Raw genomic sequence first — 19143 nt, 5'->3', positions numbered from 1 at the left:
CACTGAGGCTTTGGGATCTTGAAATTTCAATTTTAGCATCAAAAGTCTTTTGTGTATGCAACACACTTCCCCTCTGAGTTTGAAAAATTGACAAAAGAAATGTGACCATTACATGACTACAACAGTCTGCTTGTTTGATGATAACCTGGGGTCAACACTATCAAATATCAGCCTATAAAGATTCCTTTACATACTTTTCAAATGCTCTTGTGACTGATGAGGGTACTCAAGAAAGTTTAAAGGCTGAGATTACAATGAGGAAAACCAAGCCTTCACTAGGCACAGTCCAATCAGAGAATGGGTCCTGTATTAGTTATCCCATTTTGTGTAACAAATTATCCCCAAACTTAACTGTTTAAAATGACAAATATTTATTATCTCACACAGTTTCTGGTTCAAAGTCTCTCAAAGGGATGCAGACAAGTCAGGGCTGCAATCATCTGACAGCCCAAATGGGGAGGCATCAATTTCCAACAGGGATCCCTGTTGGCTATGGGCTGGAGTCTTCGTTCCTTGCCACATGGGCCTCTCCATAGGCGGAGTGCTTGACTGTCCTCACAACATGACAGCTGTCTTTTCCCAAGTGAGTGATCTGAAGGAATCCCAAGGAAGGAAGCCACAGTCATTTATAACCTAATCTTAGAAGTGATACATCATTACTTCTCCTATTCTGTTGGTCACCCAGACAAACCATGCTAAAATGTGGGAGGGGAGAACACAAGGTCATGAATACCAGGAGGTAAGGATCTTTGGGGGCCATCTTGGAAGCTGGCTATCTCAGGTCCAGAGCAGATCTGTAACTTGGATTCACCTGGAATGTAGGTTAAAGTATACCTCCTCTAAAAGCCATTGTCTATTACTGGGAAGAAACTACATCTTAGTCTACTAGTGACCATGCAGAGAGACCACCAAGGACAAATGGAAAGTTACTGACATTTCTCTGCCAGTTACATAACCTCTTGGCAACTTGAGTCTACTAAGTATACTAAGAAACAACAGTTCAACTTAGTCACACTTTTTATGGGTACCAAGGTCCAAATTTAATTTCAAAAGTATGTATGATCTATAGTATAGCCCTGAGAAGGGTAAAATATATAATGAAGTAATATAAAACAGTATGCTATCACAAAAAATTAGGTGATTACTAATCCTATGCATTTAGGAATAAAGTTTTAAAACTTGGCTATGAAAAAGATGAAAAATGAGATTTTTCGGCAATAAGCTGAATAATTGAATAATTTAATTGAATTTTTATGATATCAGTAGGAATCAATGACTGCTTTTTGTTTTGGGTGTAAGTTAAGTCACTTTGAATACTTCTGGTAGTAAATTGCCAGGTAAAGATACAATCATTAAAAATTACTATGTAACATTCTTGGCTTTTTGTAAAAGAAATTTCAGAGTTTTCAATTTAGGAAAGTCTTCAAAAGGGCTTCATATAAATTAGCTTCTTGAAACTCACAAACTATAAGGTACCTGACCCAGGCAAAGCAAATACAGATTGGTTGGACATAAATAGCTCTACTGAACTTACATGCACAAATAAATAAATAAACAGCCAATTTTAAACCTGATAGGATTTTTAATCATTCAGTAACTTAGCCATCTGGTTAGGTCAGGATCTATCTGCAGGCTAGAAAGGCTGTTTTAAAAGGCAGAGTAGTGGCAATAAATGACTTGTTCCCTTATTTAACCCTCCAGGTTATCTGTGCTTACATCTACCCTCAGCCCTAGGCAAGGTATGCCCCTAGATGCTCTACCCTTCAGGGTCAAGGGTGTGATTTCTGCCTGAGGAGGAAAAGGAGCCTGGGCGGTATTGGGGTGCTGACTTTATTTTAGCAGTGGTTCTCCAACTTGGCTGCATAATATAATCAGATTCTCTGGGGTGAGATTCAGGTGCCAAACCTTTATTAAGCTCCCCAGGTGATTTCAGTGTGCAGCCAAAGCTGAAAATCTTTGCTTTGGGACAAAGAGACTCATTTAAGTGCCCATCAGAATCACCTGGAGAGCATGTTAAAGTTACAGAAGGCTAGGTCCCAGCCTCAGAGTTTCTGATTCAGTAGGTCTGGGGAGGGACCCAATAATTTGCATTTTTAACAGGTTTTCAGATGAAGCTGATGTTGCTGTCTTACACTTTGAGAACCAATCTTAGAAGAGTTTGGCTCTTATTATATACTGGAGTTCAGCTGTGACTGGGGCGTAAGGGGAGGAATGAAAATTGGCAAAAGGAGAGGACAGATACCACTAGCTCCCCTCTTCTCAAAGGTAAAGTGAACTGGGATCTACCGCTGCATTGCTCATCCCCTATTTTCTTAGCCTTTATTTTACAGATTGAGAAAATAAAGGCTCTTCAAGGGTCATGTGAACGGCCCAAAGTTGGTTACACTGGACTTTACCACCCCGTTTTATCTGGTCTTTTTGCACGTGCAGGTCAACCTCTTAACTGCCTCTGCAGCGCGACTCCCCTTAAACCTCGTCATAAACCTTTCCCTCCTCCCCTGCCCCACCCCCAGCGTCCTGACGTAGTTGCCCGGACAACGTGCACCTACGTTCAAAGCACGCATGGAGCGGTCCTCGGAGGCGCACTGCGTGCTGCGGAGGCGCACTGCGTGCTGCGCAGGCACAAAGGGTGAGGTCCCCGGAGCCTCGGGCATGGACCGCGTCAACCCGGTGGTAAGTACCGCCAGCCTGGCCTCTCGGCCTGCGCTCCGTGCAGAGGAAGCGCGGTCCTGGGCTCATGGCAGCGGAGCTCCGCACACCCTTTTTTTTTCCATCCTGGCTCTTTACAGACTTTCAGGAGCCCTCTCCCGTAGGGGCTTCTCTGTTCTCCTCCGTGTTGGAGGAAGCGGAAGTTGGACCTGGCCCCCTGCCAGAAGAACAAGTGCCCCTCTTCTTCTCCTTCTTACTCCTCATCGAGCTGAGGTCCTCTAGAGTGAGGATTTGAGAAGGTGGTTAGAGATGGAACGCACCTTAAGCCTCCCAGTTTAGTGTGTTTAGAATTACTGAGTTCAGTTGTACTCTAATTGTAGTTCTTAATTTTGGTATGACCACTGTTGAGTCTAAGCTATATTATTTACCCGAAATAACAGGTAATGTGATACTTTAGGTTACCCCACCACATATTTTTAAAGTTCTCCCCCACCCCTCCATTTCCCCATCCTTAAGCATCTTAATGTTTAAGTGTACAGTTGGAATTGATAAACCCAGACGTTGCTTTGTTACTGTTAAGGAGTACGTAAACCGAGAACTGACAGGCTAAATGGTCTTGTGAGACCCTCTATCAATCTTAAAAATTGATTTAAAGAAAAAAAGTCAAGAAATCACGTTTATTTTCAGTTCATTTCAAAAGACTTTTGAAAGGCAATGTGCTTGTCCAGATCTGTGTTGTTTTATGGGTTCCATCTATACATACGAGGGATAAAATGGTTCATTTCTGAAGACAAGTTATTATTTTAATGTGTATCCTTTTTCTGATAATGTGTTTTAATAATGAATAATGAAATAATTATGCTTGAATAGAAGCTTACCGTGTATACCATTTTATTTGATGGTGAAACTCCAAGGAGTGTGTGTGTGTTTTCTTTTAAATAGGGAAGAGGTTAAGATGGATTTCCTGGGCTATGCATAGTGGACTGTACATATACCAATGAAGATAACAGGGAAAGAATATAAAGTCTAACTGTAGTCCTAGAAGAGAAAGTATGTTCAATTCCTACTTCGCTTTTGAAAAATTGTGTTCTAATGGGTTATTTTTTGATGGCTGCTGTTACATTCTGAGGGTAGATCTTAAAAGATGTTTTTATCCCTAGGAGTTTTTACCTCTAGCTTTAAGTGTGATCACACTAGCTGGGCCTAACACTGAAACATCAATTAAGCACGGCTTTATCAGGGTAGGATGTTTTAGAAGAAGGAACTAATCTAGGGCACTTAATCTTATTGACTATGCTTGTGAATAACGTATTATTTAAATATTACTGATTGGCTCTTTCATAGGCTCACTCTGGGCCTTTAGAAGGAATAAGTTTAATACCTAACTACTCTTCACATGAATAGGAGTACTTAGAATATTTACTGAGTAGTATGAAAAAGCAGTCCTAGAACGACAGGATTTTCAATTTGGCCTGATTAAGCAATTTGAAATAAGAGCAATTCAACTAAATTCCTATTTTGTTATTATCAGTAGAACTTCCACTAGGTCAGTATTGTCAGTACACTTAGAATTGCCATTCTTTTTCTGCATTTTTTAATTTTTAATTTTATTTATTTTTATTTGGTCTTTTTTGGCAGTGCTGCGTGGCTTGCGAGATCTTAGTCCCCACACCAGGGATTGAACCCAGGCAGTGAAAGCGCCGAGTCCTAACCACTGGACTGCCAGGGAATTTCCCAGCATTGCCATTTTGGACTAGGGTGGGAGTGGAGCACAGTTTACATAGATTTGAAGGACTGAGTTTATTTCCACAGGGCTATTTTTCTATTGATATTGACCAGTTTTTAATCTGGTAAAGATCTGCTTTTAGGATGTTACTTAGTCTCTGCAGTATGCAGATTGTGGAAGGGTAAGGTTTGTTTATGTCCTCCTTAGTTTCTCTTAGGAAATCCTTTTTGGTGCCGTTGTACTTTTACTTGACCATGGTTCAGAATATCTTTTTGGACTCTGTATGTTGGAAGCGGGATGGGACAGACTTTGGTGACTCTATTGTAGATACTTGCCCCAAATTTATGGCTTGGAATTTATTTACATTTATGGAAGTGATATAGTAAACTCTAAAAAAGCTCTCTGGGTCCTTCTGAGAAAAAGGTAAATTGAAAACAAAAGGTTCATTTCCACCTGTCTTAAATTAATTTCCTTTTTAAAAAGGAGTGTGGAGGTTAAATACTGACCCAAAAGCCAAGGATCCTAAAAGTAACCATACATCTTGATGAGATTATTATCTCATATTTTCTTGTAGTATTGTGATTCAGCCTTATAGATAAGCTGAGACTATGGGTCTGAAGTTAACCAATTTATGGAAAGCTAAGACTATTGGGAATAGGATGCACAGAGTGAAAATCCTTGTGGTGGCTTTTCTTCAAATATAAGATTAGAAAGTGTATACTGCATGTTTTTTAAGGCTGGATACACTCAAACTTGAGAATGTAAAACTTTAACAATTGCTTTGATGTAGCCTAAACTCTACAGATCTGTAATTGAAGATGTAATTGAAGGAGTGCGGGATCTGTTTGCTGAAGAAGGTATAGAGGAACAAGTCTTAAAAGACTTGAAGCAGGTTTGTAGACAGAAGTTTCTCTCTTGTTTTTTTAGCTTAAAAAATGGATAAATTAAATCCAACCCCCTTAATTATAGTTTAATACTTACCCATTTATTGTGCCTTCAGCTGATCATTTAATTTAAAAGTAAAAAATATAGGAGTAAATATCCTAATTTTTTTTTTTTAGAGCAAACGTTTTGTTTTTCTCTGTAGCTCTGGGAAACAAAGGTTTTGCAGTCTAAAGCAACAGAAGACTTCTTCAGAAATCGTGTCCAATCGCCTCTGTTTACCCTTCAGTTGCCACACAGCTTGCATCAAACATTGCAATCATCAACAGGTTGGATATAGTTAGTAAATTAGTACTATATGCAGAACAAATTCTCATTTGGTGGTGGTTTGGAATTAGGGTAATGTTCTTAGGGGAGAGGGCTTGGACTTCAAAATCATTGCTATTAAAAGAACACAAGATAAGTCATCACTGCCATGTAATTATTGACAAAAAAATTAGGTTATTTAAACTATTTTTAAAACTATTATAGTCCACAAAGGTGACAAAGCCTTACTTCATGGGAACAAATTATATAGTTTGTGGGCTATTGGAAATACCCTTTGTTTATCTCAGAGGATTTGATTGGCTCTAGTAAAGGAGTAATCCAGCCACTTGGTGAAGAAGCAGAGGGAAAGATGGGTGCTTGCAAGCTTGTGCATTCTTTCTCTTCCTCTTGCTATGTGTATGTATTGTAAATCTGGAATTGAAATGGAAGCAAAATGGAGTATAAACAGGAGTATGGAGTTTATTCAGGCTACTTCACAGTTTTGGATATAAAATGATGGCTAGGGATGGACCATATGTGTATTGTCTTTAATCTTGGACTTAAATCTAGACCTCTGCTTTTAAGGGAAATATTTGTCCATATTATGTCTATCCATTTAAACTGGAAAAGACTAACTGCTAAAAGATAAAACAATACTATTATATCTTTCTAGCCTTTATTTCTTTTTTTCTCCTCTGATTCTTATAATCCTTATGCTATCCTGATGTGCGTATGTCTATACATCTACATGTTGATGCACAGAGACGCAGGCACATAGGGATGCACTGACAGACACAGAGGCACACACCAACAGACATATCCAGACTCAGGGAGACACACCCAGATACAGTCGTGCGCAGACACAGACAGACACACACAAGTAGGTTTTATTGGATTTAGCTGAAATTCAATAGATGAATGTCTGCAAGAGGTAAGGGTAGATTTTGGATTAGATTGTCAGTAAAAACTAGATTGTTCATGGCATACTTGGGAAAATTCACATGAAAATCTTGTGGGTCAAGGTGAGGGGAAAATATCGATAGTAAGGAGGCTAGTACCTCCTCTATTACAAAATGAGAGAATTTAAGTGTGGCAGCAATTATAACGTATAAAAATGAAATTAACAATGAGTGTTGAGGTAACCAAACACAACTTTTATCTAATGCTGTGCTTAAAATGTGTAACATTGCTCTTTAAGAGTTAGCCATGGCTGTTTTAATTATTAAGTTGACACATTGAATTACATCAATTGTTCGGTTTTTGGCTATGCTTTCATTTTTAACTTTACTGTTTTATTAGGGCATCCCTTTTATTTCTCTATTTAAATAACATTCTTTTAATTTTTTTCTTCATTAAAGAACTTTAAAGATTTTTTCCTTAGGAGTGGCTTGGAGGGTGGTGAATGTGGAGTAGTAAAATACTTGATTGTCTTTTACGAAAAGCATGGTTCTTAAGAAAAGACGAGCTGGAACACTTCTCAGGTTCTTTGTCATTCAAAATTGTAATACTTGATTTTGCCTCAAGATGGTAATATTACCAGTGATTTAAATCACAAAATAGTCTTGCAACTAATATATCTAGCTGACTTTCACTCAGCACTTCTTTCTTACTAATTCTGTCTTAGAGGTTAGAATAATAGGAATAATTACATTTAAACAAGACGATTTTTCTTCTTCTTCTTTTCTACATCATTCATGATGAAGTGAAGAGGAAGCACATGTATCCTGTAAAACTGCATTATAGGCCTTTTTCCTATCCCTCTTCATTTCTAGGTACTCTGCAATAAGATTCTTGAAGTAAACAGCCTCATAAAATTGAAGTACTTTTTAATTATATCATCTCGTTGTATGCTTCTAAAAGCCTGATTAAGATAGCCTAAACATACTCTACAACCTTTTTATCTCTTGATAACAAGTTCACATTAAATCTACAATGGAATAAGTCCTTTGCCTTTGTCTTTTCCACTGTTAAAATTTGTTTGCCCTGTTGTATTTTCTTTGACTCTATTATCCATTTGTTTACTCATTTGCTATATCTTCAGTTGTCAACTTTTTTTTTTTTGGTCTCAAGACCCCTTTACACTTAAAAGTTGAGAACCTCAAAGTGCTTCCTTTTATGTGGGTTGTTAGTATCTATTTACCATATTAGAAATTAAAGCTGAGAAATTTTTTAAATGTTGATTTATTAATTTAAAAAATGATTGTTAATATGTATTTGTTAAAAATAACTCTTTTCTAGAACAAAAAAATATTTAGTGAGAAGACTGGTATTGTTTTACTTTTCTGCAATTCTTGTTAATGTCTGGCTCAATACAAGATAGCTGGATTCTCATATCTATTTCTAAATTTAATCTGTTGTGATATGTAGTTTTGGCAGAAGAAAATCTTCCACAGATAGATAATTGGAAAAGGAAGAGTGTTTTAATAGCTTTTTCAGGTAATTTGGTACTATGCTAAAACTCAACACGTGGTAGTTTCTGAGAGGTTAGCTGCAAAGTGGAATCTGAAGCCATATTGATGGACTTTTTGTGATGTTAAAGTTCACTGGTATATCTTGCATTTTGAATGACTGTCTAACCCCTGTGTAATTTTGTAATATACATGGGTGACGTGGAAGATATTGGTTCACTGAGTTATACATTTGACACATCGTTCATTGTACAGGATAAAAAATCATATTAATATCTCCGCATATCTCACAGAAAAGTGTTTAAGTATTGGAAAGCGATGAAGCTTACTGTAGTGGATATAGTTTTCAAAATTCTAATTTTTGCTTGCAAGCTTGAATTTTAATCATTGCCAAACCAATACTGTCAGTTTGTTTTCCTTGAGGTGATAGGCACACTTAGTTCATTTTCAAAAAATTGCCAAATACCCAAGTCTGATGAACCATAGTTTCTGTCAGTTTTTCTTTCAGGTAAAATAGTGTTTCTTGAAAAAAGAAATTAGCTAGGTCAGCTCCCAACTTAAACAATAGCACCATTGGATTTCCTCATACTTCCTTGTACTTCTGTATGCTAAAGATGCTTTATATGTTCTTCCTGTTTCCTCACACAGAATATTAAAAGCAAGTATACTTGAGGGTTGAAATTTAGTAAAAATCATTCTTTATGGTTACATTAAGGAATTTCTTAAGTGAAACAGTTTTGTTGTTGCTGGTTTTATTTGTTTATTTTTAAACTGTGAGTAAATAGCAATGGAGAATAAATACAGTGAGCACTAGTAAGGTTTGGTGCTTACAGGCTTAATTCATGTGAAAGTGCCTTCAGTTTTATTTATCACGGCTTTGTGCTATCAGTGCAAATGTCAGCACCACCCCCCGCCTTAAAATATTTAGTGAGAAATTAAAAAGGCATATATTTTTTTGATATTATAAAAATAGTTTTGACCTTATGAACACCCTGAAAGTATCTTAGGGACCCCCAGGGGTTTGTACACTAAACTTTGAGAACTGCTGTTCTATTCTTATATTCTATTATATATAATTTATAATCCACTTTTAAAAAATACTTAATTTTTTAGAACATCTTTAGGTTCACAGCAAATTTGGGAGAGGGTACAGAGATTTCCCATATACTCCTTGCTCCCACGCATGCATAGCCTCTCCAGTTATCAACATACCCAACCAGAGTGGTACATTTGTTACAGTTGATGAACCTGCATTGACACATCGTAAACACCCAAAGTCCATAGTTTACATTGTCACTTTTGGTGTTGTACATTCTGTGGGGTTGGGCAAGTTTATAATGACTTGAATCCATTGTAATAGTTTCATACAGAGTATTTCCATTGCCCAGGATATCTTCTGTGCTCCTCTGCATCCGTTCCCCTCACACCAATCTCTGGCAACCACTGATCTTTTTACTGTCTCCATAGTTTTGCCTTTTCTAGAATGTCATGTAGTTGTAACACTATAGTATACAGCCTTCTCAGATTGGCTTCTTTCAGTTAGTAATATGATTTTTTAAAAAATTATTTATTTTTTTATATTTGGCTGCATTGGGTCTTCGTTGCTGCACCCGGGTTTTCTCTAGTTGCAGTGAGTGGGGGCTGCTCTTCGTTGCGGTGCACAGGCTTCTCATTGCGGTGGCTTCTCCCGCTTCAGAGCACAGGCTCTAGGCACACAGGCTTCAGCAGTTGTGGCATGTGGGCTCAGCAGTTGTGGCTTGTGGGCTCCAGAGCACAGACTCAGTAGTTGTGGCGCACGGGCCCAGTTGCTCTGCGGCATGTGGGAACCTCCCGGACCAGGGCTTGAGCTCGTGTCCCCTGCATTGGCAGACGGATTCTTAACCATTGCGCCACCAGGGAAGTTCAGTAATACGATTTTAAGGTTCTTCCATGTCTTTTCATGGCTTGATAGCTCCTTTCTTTTCAGCACTGAATAATATTCCATTGTCCGGAGGTACCACAGTTTATATACCCATTCACCTACTGAAGGATGACATCTTGGTTGCTGCCAGGTTTTGGCAATTATAAATAAAAATGCCGTTAACATTTGTGTGCAGGTTTTTGTGAAGATATAAGTTTTCAACTCCTTTGGGCAAATGCCAAGAAGTGTGATTGCTGGATCATATGGTAAGAGTATGTTTAGCTTGGTAAGAAACTGTCAAGCTATCTTCCAAAGCGGCTGAACCATTTTACATTCCCCAGCAATGAATGAGAGTTTGTTGCTCCGCATACTTGCCAGCATATTGCTGTTATCAGTGTTCTGAATTTTGTCCATTCCAATAGGGGTGTAGTGGTATTTCGTTGTTTTAATTTACATTTCCCCAATGACATATGATATGGAGCATCTTTTATATTTTTCATATGCTTATTTGCCATTTATATATCTTCTTTGATGAAGTGTCTATTTAGGTCTTTGGCCCATTTCTAATTGGTTTGTTTGCTTTCTTATTGTTAAGTTTTGAGAGTTCTTTGTGTATTTTTATTTTTTTTTTAGTAAATTTGCCTTTTATTTATCTTTTTTTTTTTTTTTTTTTTTTTACTATTTTTTAACATCTTTATTGGAGTATAATTGCTTTACAATGGTGTGTTGTTCTCTGCTGTAGAACAAAGTGAATCAGCTATACGTACACATATATCCCCATATACCCTCCCTCTTGAGTCTCCCTCGCACCCTCCCTATCCCACCCCTCTAGGTGGACACAAAGCACCGAGCTGATCCCCCTGTGCTATGCGGCTGCTTCCCACTAGCTATCTATTTTACGTTTGGTAAATAGTGTATATATGTCCATGCCACTCTCTCACTTCGTCCCAGCTTACCATTCCCCCTCCCCGTGTCCTCAAGTCCATTCTCTGCATCTGCGTCTTTATTCCTGTCCTGCCCCTAGGTTCTTCAGAGCCATTGTTTTTTAGATTCCATATATATGTGTTAGCATATGGTACTTGTTCTTCTCTTTCTGACTTACTTCACTCTGTATGACAGACTCTATGTCCATCCACCTCACTACAAATAACTGTTTCATTTCTTTTGATGGCTGAATAATATTCCATTGTATATATGTGCCACATCTTCTTTGTCCATTCCTCTGTCGATGGACACGTAGGTTGCTTCCATGTGCTGGATATTGTAAATAGTGCTGCAGTGAACATTGTGGTACATGACTCTTTTTGAATTATGGTTTTCTCAGGGTATATGCCCAGTAGTGGGATTGCAGGCTCATATGGTAGGTAGGTTTTAAGAAACCTCCATACTGTTCTCCATAGTGGCTGTATCAATTTACATTCCCACCAACAGTGCAAGAGGGTCCCCTTTTCTCCACACCTTCTCCAGCATTTCTTGTTTGTAGATTTTTTGATGATGGCCATTCGGACTAGTGTGAGGTGATACCTCATTGTAGTTTTGATTTGTATTTCTCTAATGATTAGTGATGTTGAGCATCCTTTCATGTGTTTGTTGGCAATCTGTATGTCTTTGTTGGAGAAATGTCTGTTTAGGTCTTCTGCCCATTTTTGGATTGGGTTGATTTTGATATTGAGCTGCATGAGCTGCTTGTATATTTTGGAGATTAATCCTTTGTCAGTTGCTTTGTTTGCAAATATTTTCTCCCATTCTGAGGGTTGTCTTTTCATCTTGTTTATGGTTTCCTTTGCTGTGCAAAAGCTTTTAATTTTCATTAGGTCCCATTGTTTATTTTTGTTTCTATTTCCATTTCTCTAGCAGGTAGGTCAAAAAGGATCTTGCTGTGATTTATGTCATAGGGTGTTCTGCCTATGTTTTTCTTTAAGAGTTTTATAGTGTCTGGCTGTACATTTAATCCATTTTGAGTTTATTTTTGTGTATGGTGTTAGGAAGTGTTCTAATTTCATTCTTTTACATGTAGCTGTCCAGTTTTCCCAGCACCACTTACTGAAGAGGCTGTCTTTTCTCCATTTTACATTCTTGCCTCCTTTATCAAAGATAAGGTGGCCATATGTATGTGGGTTTATCTCTGGGCTTTCTATCCTGTTCCGTTGATCTATATTTCTGTTTTTGTACCAGCACCATACTGTCTTGATTACTGTAGCTTTGTAATATAGTCTGAAGTCAGGGAGCCTGATTCCTTCAGCTCCATTTCTCTTTCTCATGATTGCTTTGGCTCTTCGGGGTCTTTTGTGTTTCCATACAAATTGTAAAATTTTTTGTTCTAGTTCTGTGAAAAATGCCATTCGTAATTTGATAGGGATTGCATTGAATCTGCAGATTACTTTGAGTAGTATAGTCCTTTTCACAATGTTGATTCTTCCAATTTAGGAGCGTGGTATATGTCTCCATCTGCTTGTGTCATCTTTAATTTCTTTCATCAGTGTCTTATAGTTTTCTGCATACAGGTCTTTTGTCTTCTTAGGTAGGTTTATTCCTAGGTATTTTACTTTTTTGTTGCAATGGTAAATGGGAGTGTTTCCTTAATTTCCCTTTCTGATTTTTCATCATTAGTGTATAGGAATGCAAGAGATTTCTGTGCATTAATTTTGTATCCTGCTGCTTTACCAAATTCATTGATTAGCTCTAATAGTTTTCTCATAGCATCTTGAGGATTCTCTATGTATAGTATCATGTCATTGGCAAACAGTGACAGTTTAACTTCTTTTCTATTTGGATTCCTTTTATTTCCTTTTCTCCTCTGATTGCTGTGGCTAAAACTTCCAAAATTATGTTGAATAAGAGTGGTGAGAGTGGGCAACCTTGTCTTGTTCCTTATTTTAGTGGAAATGGTTTCAGTTTTTCACCATTGAGAATGATGTTGGCTGCGGGTTTGTCATATATGGCCTTTATTATGTTGAGGTAAGTTCCCTCTATGCCTACTTTCTGGAGAGGTTTTATCATAAATCGGTGTTGAATTTTGTAAAAAGCTTTTTCTCCATCTGTTGAGGTGATCATATGGGTTTTCTCCTTCAATTTGTTAATACGGTGTAGCACATTGATTTGTGTATATTGAAGAATCCTTGCATTCCTGGGATAAACCCCACTTAATCATGGTGTATGGTCCATTTAAAGTGCTGTTGGATACTGTTTGCTAGTATTTTGTTGAGGATTTTTGCATCTATGTTCATCAGTGTTACTGGCCTGTAGTTTTCTTTGTGACAGCTTTGTCTGGTTTTGGTGTCAGGGTGATGGTGGCCTTGTAGAATGAGTTTGGGAGTGTTCCTCCCTCTGCTATATTTTGGAAGAGTTTGAGGAGGATAGGTGTTAGCCCCTCTCTAAATGTTTGATAGCATTCGCCTGTGAAGCCATGTGGTCCTGGGCTTTTGTTTGTTGGAAGATTTTTAATCACAGTTTCAATTTCAGTTCTTGTGATTGGTCTGTTTATATTTTCTGTTTCTTCCTGGTTCTGTCTCGGAAGGTTTTGCTTTTCTAAGAATTTGTCCATTTCTTCCAGGTTGTCCATTTTATTGGCATAGAGTTGCTTGTAGTAACCTCTCATGATCCTTTATATTTCTGCAGTGTCTGTTTAACGTCTCCTTGTTCATTTCTGATTTTATTGATTTGAGTCTTCTCCCTCTTTTTCTTGATGAGTGTGGCTAATGGTTTATCAATTTTGTTTATCTTTTCAGAGAACCAGCTTTTAGTTTTATTGATCTTTGCTATTGTTTCCTTCATTTCTTTTTCATTTATTATCTGATCTGATCTTTATGGTATCTTTCCTTCTGCTAACATTGGGGTTTTTTTGGTTCCTGTTTCTCTAGTTGCTTTAGGTGTAAGGTTAGGTTGTTTATTTGATATTTTTCTTGTTTCTTGAGGTAAGAATGTATTGTTATAAACTTCCGTCTTAGAACTGGATTTGCAGCATCCCATAGGCTTTGGGTCCTCGTGTTTTCATTGTCATTTGTTTCTAGACATTTTTAGATTTCCTCTTTGATTTTTCAGTGATCTCTTGGTTATTTAGTAGTGTATTGTTTAGCCTCCATGTGTTTGTACATTTTACAGATTTTTCCCTGTAATTGATATCTAGTCTCATAGTGTTGTGGTTGGAAAAGATACTTGATATGATTTCAGTTTTCTTAAATTTACCAAGGCTTGATTTGTGACCCAAGATATGATCTATCCTGGAGAATGTTCCATGAGCACTTGAGAAGAAAGTGTGTTCTGTTGTTTTTGGATGGAATGTCCTATAATTATCAATTAAGTCCATCTTGTTTAATATGTCATTTAAAGTTTCTGTTTCCTTATTTATTTTCATTTTGGATGATCTGTCCATTGATGTAAGTGAGGTGTTAAAGTCCCCCTCTATTATTGTGTTACTGTCGATTTCCTCTTTTAGAGCTGTTAGCCATTACCTTATGTATTGAGGTGCTCCTATGTTTGATGCATATATATTTATAATTGTTATATCTTCTTCTTGGATTGATCCCTTGATCATTATGTAGTGTCCTTCCTTGTCTCTTGTAACATTCTTTATTTTAAAGTCTATTTTATCTGAGTATTGCTTCTCTAGCTTTCTTCTGATTTTCATTTGCATGGAATATCTTTTTCCATCCCCTCACTTTCAGTCTGTATGTGTCCCTAGCTCTGAAGTGGGTCTCTTGTAGACAGCATATATACCAGTCTTGTTTTTGTATCCATTCAGCCGGTCTGTGTCTTTTGGTTGGAGCATTTAATCCATTTACATTTAAGGTATCTATCGATATGTATGTTCCTGTTACCATTTTCTTAATTGTTTTGGGTTTGTTATTTTAAGTGTTTTCCTCCTCTTGTGTCTCCTGCCTAGAGAAGTTCCTTTAGCATTTGTTGTAAAGGTGGCTTGGTGGTGCTGAATTCTCTTAGCTTTTGCTTGTCTCTAAAGGTTGTAATTTCTCCGTTGAACCCGAATGAGATCCTTGGTTTTAGGTTTTTCCCTTTCATCACTTAAATATGTCCTGCCACTCCCTTCTGGCTTGCAGAGTTTCTGCTGAAAGATCAGCTGTTAACCTTATGGGGATTCCCTTGTATGTTATTTGTTGCTCTTCCCTCGCTGCTTTTAATATTTTTCTTTGTATTTAACTTTTGATAGTTCGATTACTATGTGTCTTGGTGTGTTTCTCCTTGGATTTATCCTGCTTGGGACTCTCTGTGCTTCGTGAACTTGATTGACTATTTCCTTTCCCATATTAGGGAAGTTTTCAACTGTATTCTCTTGAAATATTTTCTCAGTCCCTTTCTTTTTCTCTTCTTCTTCTGGGACCCCTATAATTTAAATGTTGGTGTGTTTAATGTTGTCCCAGGGGTCTCTGAGACTGTCCTCAATTCTTTTCATTCCTCTTTCTTTTTTTTTCTTTTTTTTTTTAATTTTTTTTATTAGTTTCTGCTTTATAACAAAGTGAATCAGTCATACATATACATCTGTTCCCACATCCCTTCCCTCATGCATCTCCCTCCCTCCCACCCTCCCCATCCCACCCCTCCAGGCGGTCACAAAGCACCGAGCTGATCTCCCTGTGTTCTGCGGCTGCTTCCCACTATCCATCTACCCTACGTTCCGTAGTGTATATATGTCCATGCCTCTCCCTCGCCCTGTCACAGCTTACCCTTCCCCCTCCCCATATCCTCAAGTCCATTCTCAAGTAGGTCTGTGTCTTTATTCCCGTTTTACCCCTAGGTTCTTCATGCCATTTTTTTTTTAAATTCCATATATATGTGTTAGCATACGGTATTTGTCTTTCTCTTTCTGACTTATTCACTCTGTATGACAGACTCTAGGTCTATCCACCTCATTACAAATAGCTCAGTTTCGTTTCTTTTTATGGCTGAGTAATATTCCATTGTATATATGTGCCACATCTTCTTTATCCATTCATCCGATGATGGACACTTAGGTTGTTTCCAGCTCCGGGCTATTGTGAATAGAGCTGCAATGAACATTTTGGTACATGTCTCTTTTTGAATTATGGTTTTCTCAGGGTATATGCCTAGTAGTGGGATTGCTGGGTCATATGGTAGTTCTATTTTTAGTTTTTTAAGGAACCTCCATACTGTTCTCCATAGTGGCTGTACCAATTCACATTCCCACCAGCAGTGCAAGAGTGTTCCCTTTTCTCCACACCCTCTCCAGCATTTATTGTTTCTAGATTTCTTGATGATGGCCATTCTGACTGGTGTGAGATGATATCTCATTGTAGTTTTGATTTGCATTTCTCTAATGATTAATGATGTTGAGCATTCTTTCATGTGTTTTTTGGCAGTCTGTATATCTTCTTTGGAGAAATGCCTATTTAAGTCTTCTGCCCATTTTTGGATTGGGTTGTTTGTTTTTTTGTTATTGAGCTGCATGAGCTGTTTATAAATTTTGGAGATTAATCCTTTGTCAGTTGCTTCATTTGCAAATATTTTCTCCCATTCTGAGGGTTGTCTTTTGGTCTTGTTTATGGTTTCCTTTGCTGTGCAAAAGCTTTGAAGTTTCATTAGGTCCCATTTGTTTATCTTTGTTTTTAGTTCCATTTCTCTAGGAGGTGGGTCCAAAAGGATCTTGCTGTGATTTATGTCATAGAGTGTTCTACCTATGTTTTCCTCTAAGAGTTTGATAGTTTCTGGCCTTACATTTAGGTCTTTAATCCATTTTGAGCTTATTTTTGTGTATGGTGTTAGGGAATGATCTAATCTCATACTTTTACATGTCCCTGTCCAGTTTTCCCAGCACCACTTATTGAAGAGGCTGTCCTTTCTCCACTGTACCTTCCTGCCTCCTTTATCAAAGATAAGTCGGCCATATGTGCGTGGGTTTATCTCTGGGCTTTCTATCCTGATCCACTGATCTATCTTTCTGTTTTTATGCCAGTACCACACTGTCTTAATTACTGTAGCTTTGTAGTATAGTCTGAAGTCAGGGAGCCTGATTCCTCCAGCTCCGTTTTTCGTTCTCAAGATTGCTTTGGCTATTCGGGGTCTTTTGTTTTTCCAAACAAATTTTGAAATTTTTTGTTCTAGTTCTGTGAAAAATGCCAGTGGTAGTTTGATAGGGATTGCATTGAATCTGTAGATTGCTTTGGGTAGTAGAGTCATTTTCACAATATTGATTCTTCCAATCCAGGAGCATGGTATATCTCTCCATCTATTTGTATCATCTTTAATTTCTTTCATCAGTGTCTTATAATTTCCTGCATACAGGTCTTTTGTCTCCTTAGGTAGGTTTATTCCTAGATATTTTATTCTTTTTGTTGCAATGGTGAATGGGAGTGTTTTCTTGATTTCATTTTCAGATTTTTCATCATTAGTGTACAGGAATGCCAGAGATTTCTGTGCATTAATTTTGTATCCTGCTACTTTACCAAATTCATTGATTAGCTCTAGTAGTTTTTCGGTAGCATCTTTAGGATTTTCTATGTATAGTATCATGTCATCTGCAAACAGTGACAGCTTTACTTCTTCTTTTCCAATTTGGATTCCTTTTATTTCCTTTTCTTCTCTGATTGCTGTGGCTAAAACTTCCAAAACTATGTTGAATAATAGTGGTGAGAGTGGGCAGCCTTGTCTTGTTCCTGATCTTAGTGGAAATGGTTTCAGTTTTTCACCATTGAGGACAATGTTGGCTGTGGGTTTGTCATATATGGCCTTTATTATGTTGAGGAAAGTTCCCTCTATGCCTACTTTCTGCAGGGTTTTAATCATAAATGGGTGTTGAATTTTGTCGAAAGCTTTCTCTGCATCTATTGAGATGATCATATGGTTTTTCTCCTTCAACTTGTTAATATGGTGTATCACATTGATTGATTTGTGTATATTGAAGAATCCTTGCATTCCTGGAATAAACCCCACTTGATCATGGTGTATGATCCTTTTAATGTGCTGTTGGATTCTGTTTGCTAGTATTTTGTTAAGGATTTTTGCATCTATGTTCATCAGTGATATTGGCCTGTAGTTTTCTTTCTTTGTGACATCCTTGCCTGGTTTTGGTATCAAGGTGATGGTGGCCTCGTAGAATGAGTTTGGGAGTGTTCCTTCCTCTGATATTGTTTGGAAGAGTTTGAGAAGGATGGGTGTTAGCTCTTCTCTAAATGTTTGATAGAATTCGCCTGTGAAGCCATCTGGTCCTGGGCTTTTGTTTGATGGAAGATTTTTAATCACAGTTTCAATTTCAGTGCTTGTGATTGGTCTATTCATATTTTCTATTTCTTCCTGAGTCAGTCTTGGTAGGTTGTGCTTTTCTAAGAATTTGTCCATTTCTTCCAGGTTGTCCATTTTATTGGCATAGAGTTGCTTATAGTAATCTCTCGTGATCTTTTGTATTTCTGCAGTGTCAGTTGTTACTTCTCCTTTTTCATTTCTAATTCTATTGATTTGAGTCTTCTCCCTTCTTTTCTTGATGAGTCTGGCTAATGGTTTGTCAATTTTGTTTATCTTCTCAAAGAACCAGCTTTTAGTTTGGTTGATCTTTGCTATCGTTTCCTTCATTTCTTTTTCATTTATTTCTGATCTGATCTTTATGATTTCTTTCCTTCTGCTAACTTTGGGGGTTTTTTGTTCTTCTTTCTCTAATTGCTTTAGGTGCAGGGTCAGGTTGTTTACTCGAAATGTTTCCTGTTTCTTAAGGTGGGATTGTATTGCTATAAACTTCCCCCTTAGAACTGCTTTTGCTGCGTCCCATAGGTTTTGGGTCGTCGTGTCTCCATTGTCATTTGTTTCTAGGTATTTTTAAATTTCCTCTTTGATTTCTTCAGTGATCACTTCGTTATTGAGTAGTGTATTGTTTAGCCTCCATGTTTTTGTATTTTTTACAGATCTTTTCCTATAATTGATGTCTAGTCTCATAGCATTGTGGTCGGAAAAGATACTTGATACAATTTCAATTTTCTTAAATTTACCAAGGCTTGATTTGTGACCCAAGATATGATCTATCCTGGAGAATGTTCCATGAGCAGTTGAGAAAAATGTGTATTCTGTTGTTTTTGGATGGAATGTCCTATAAATATCAACTAAGTCCATCTTGTTTAATGTATCATTTAAAGCTTGTGTTTCCTTATTTATTTTCATTTTGGATGATCTGTCCATTGGTGAAAGTGGGGTGTTAAAGTCCCCTACTATGATTGTGTTACTGTCGATTTCCCCTTTTATGGCTGTTAGTATTTGCCTTATGTATTGAGGTGCTCCTATGTTGGGTGCATAAATATTTACAATTGTTATATCTT

The 19143-nt window shown here is 37.5% G+C and overlaps 1 protein-coding gene across 1 annotated transcript in view; it reads left to right on the top strand.

Annotated features, from left to right (window-relative positions):
* Positions 1-2652: 2652 nt before the first annotated feature.
* The window catches only part of GTF2A1L (general transcription factor IIA subunit 1 like), a gene marked incomplete at both ends in the record, with an annotated part of 65887 nt that continues 49396 nt past the window's right edge, over positions 2653-19143 (top strand). Inside the window, 3 exons of the mRNA XM_079721185.1 lie at positions 2653-2673; positions 5166-5267; positions 5463-5586. Of these exons, the coding sequence (XP_079577311.1) occupies positions 2653-2673; positions 5166-5267; positions 5463-5586 (247 nt within the window). The remainder of the gene's footprint in view (positions 2674-5165; positions 5268-5462; positions 5587-19143) is intronic.

The sequence above is a fragment of the Hyperoodon ampullatus genome (genome assembly GCF_949752795.1).
Source record: "Hyperoodon ampullatus genome assembly, chromosome: 15".
NCBI lineage: Eukaryota > Metazoa > Chordata > Mammalia > Artiodactyla > Ziphiidae > Hyperoodon > Hyperoodon ampullatus.
Note: the sequence above shows the minus strand (reverse complement) of the source record. Positions and strands in the feature narration are given on the sequence as shown.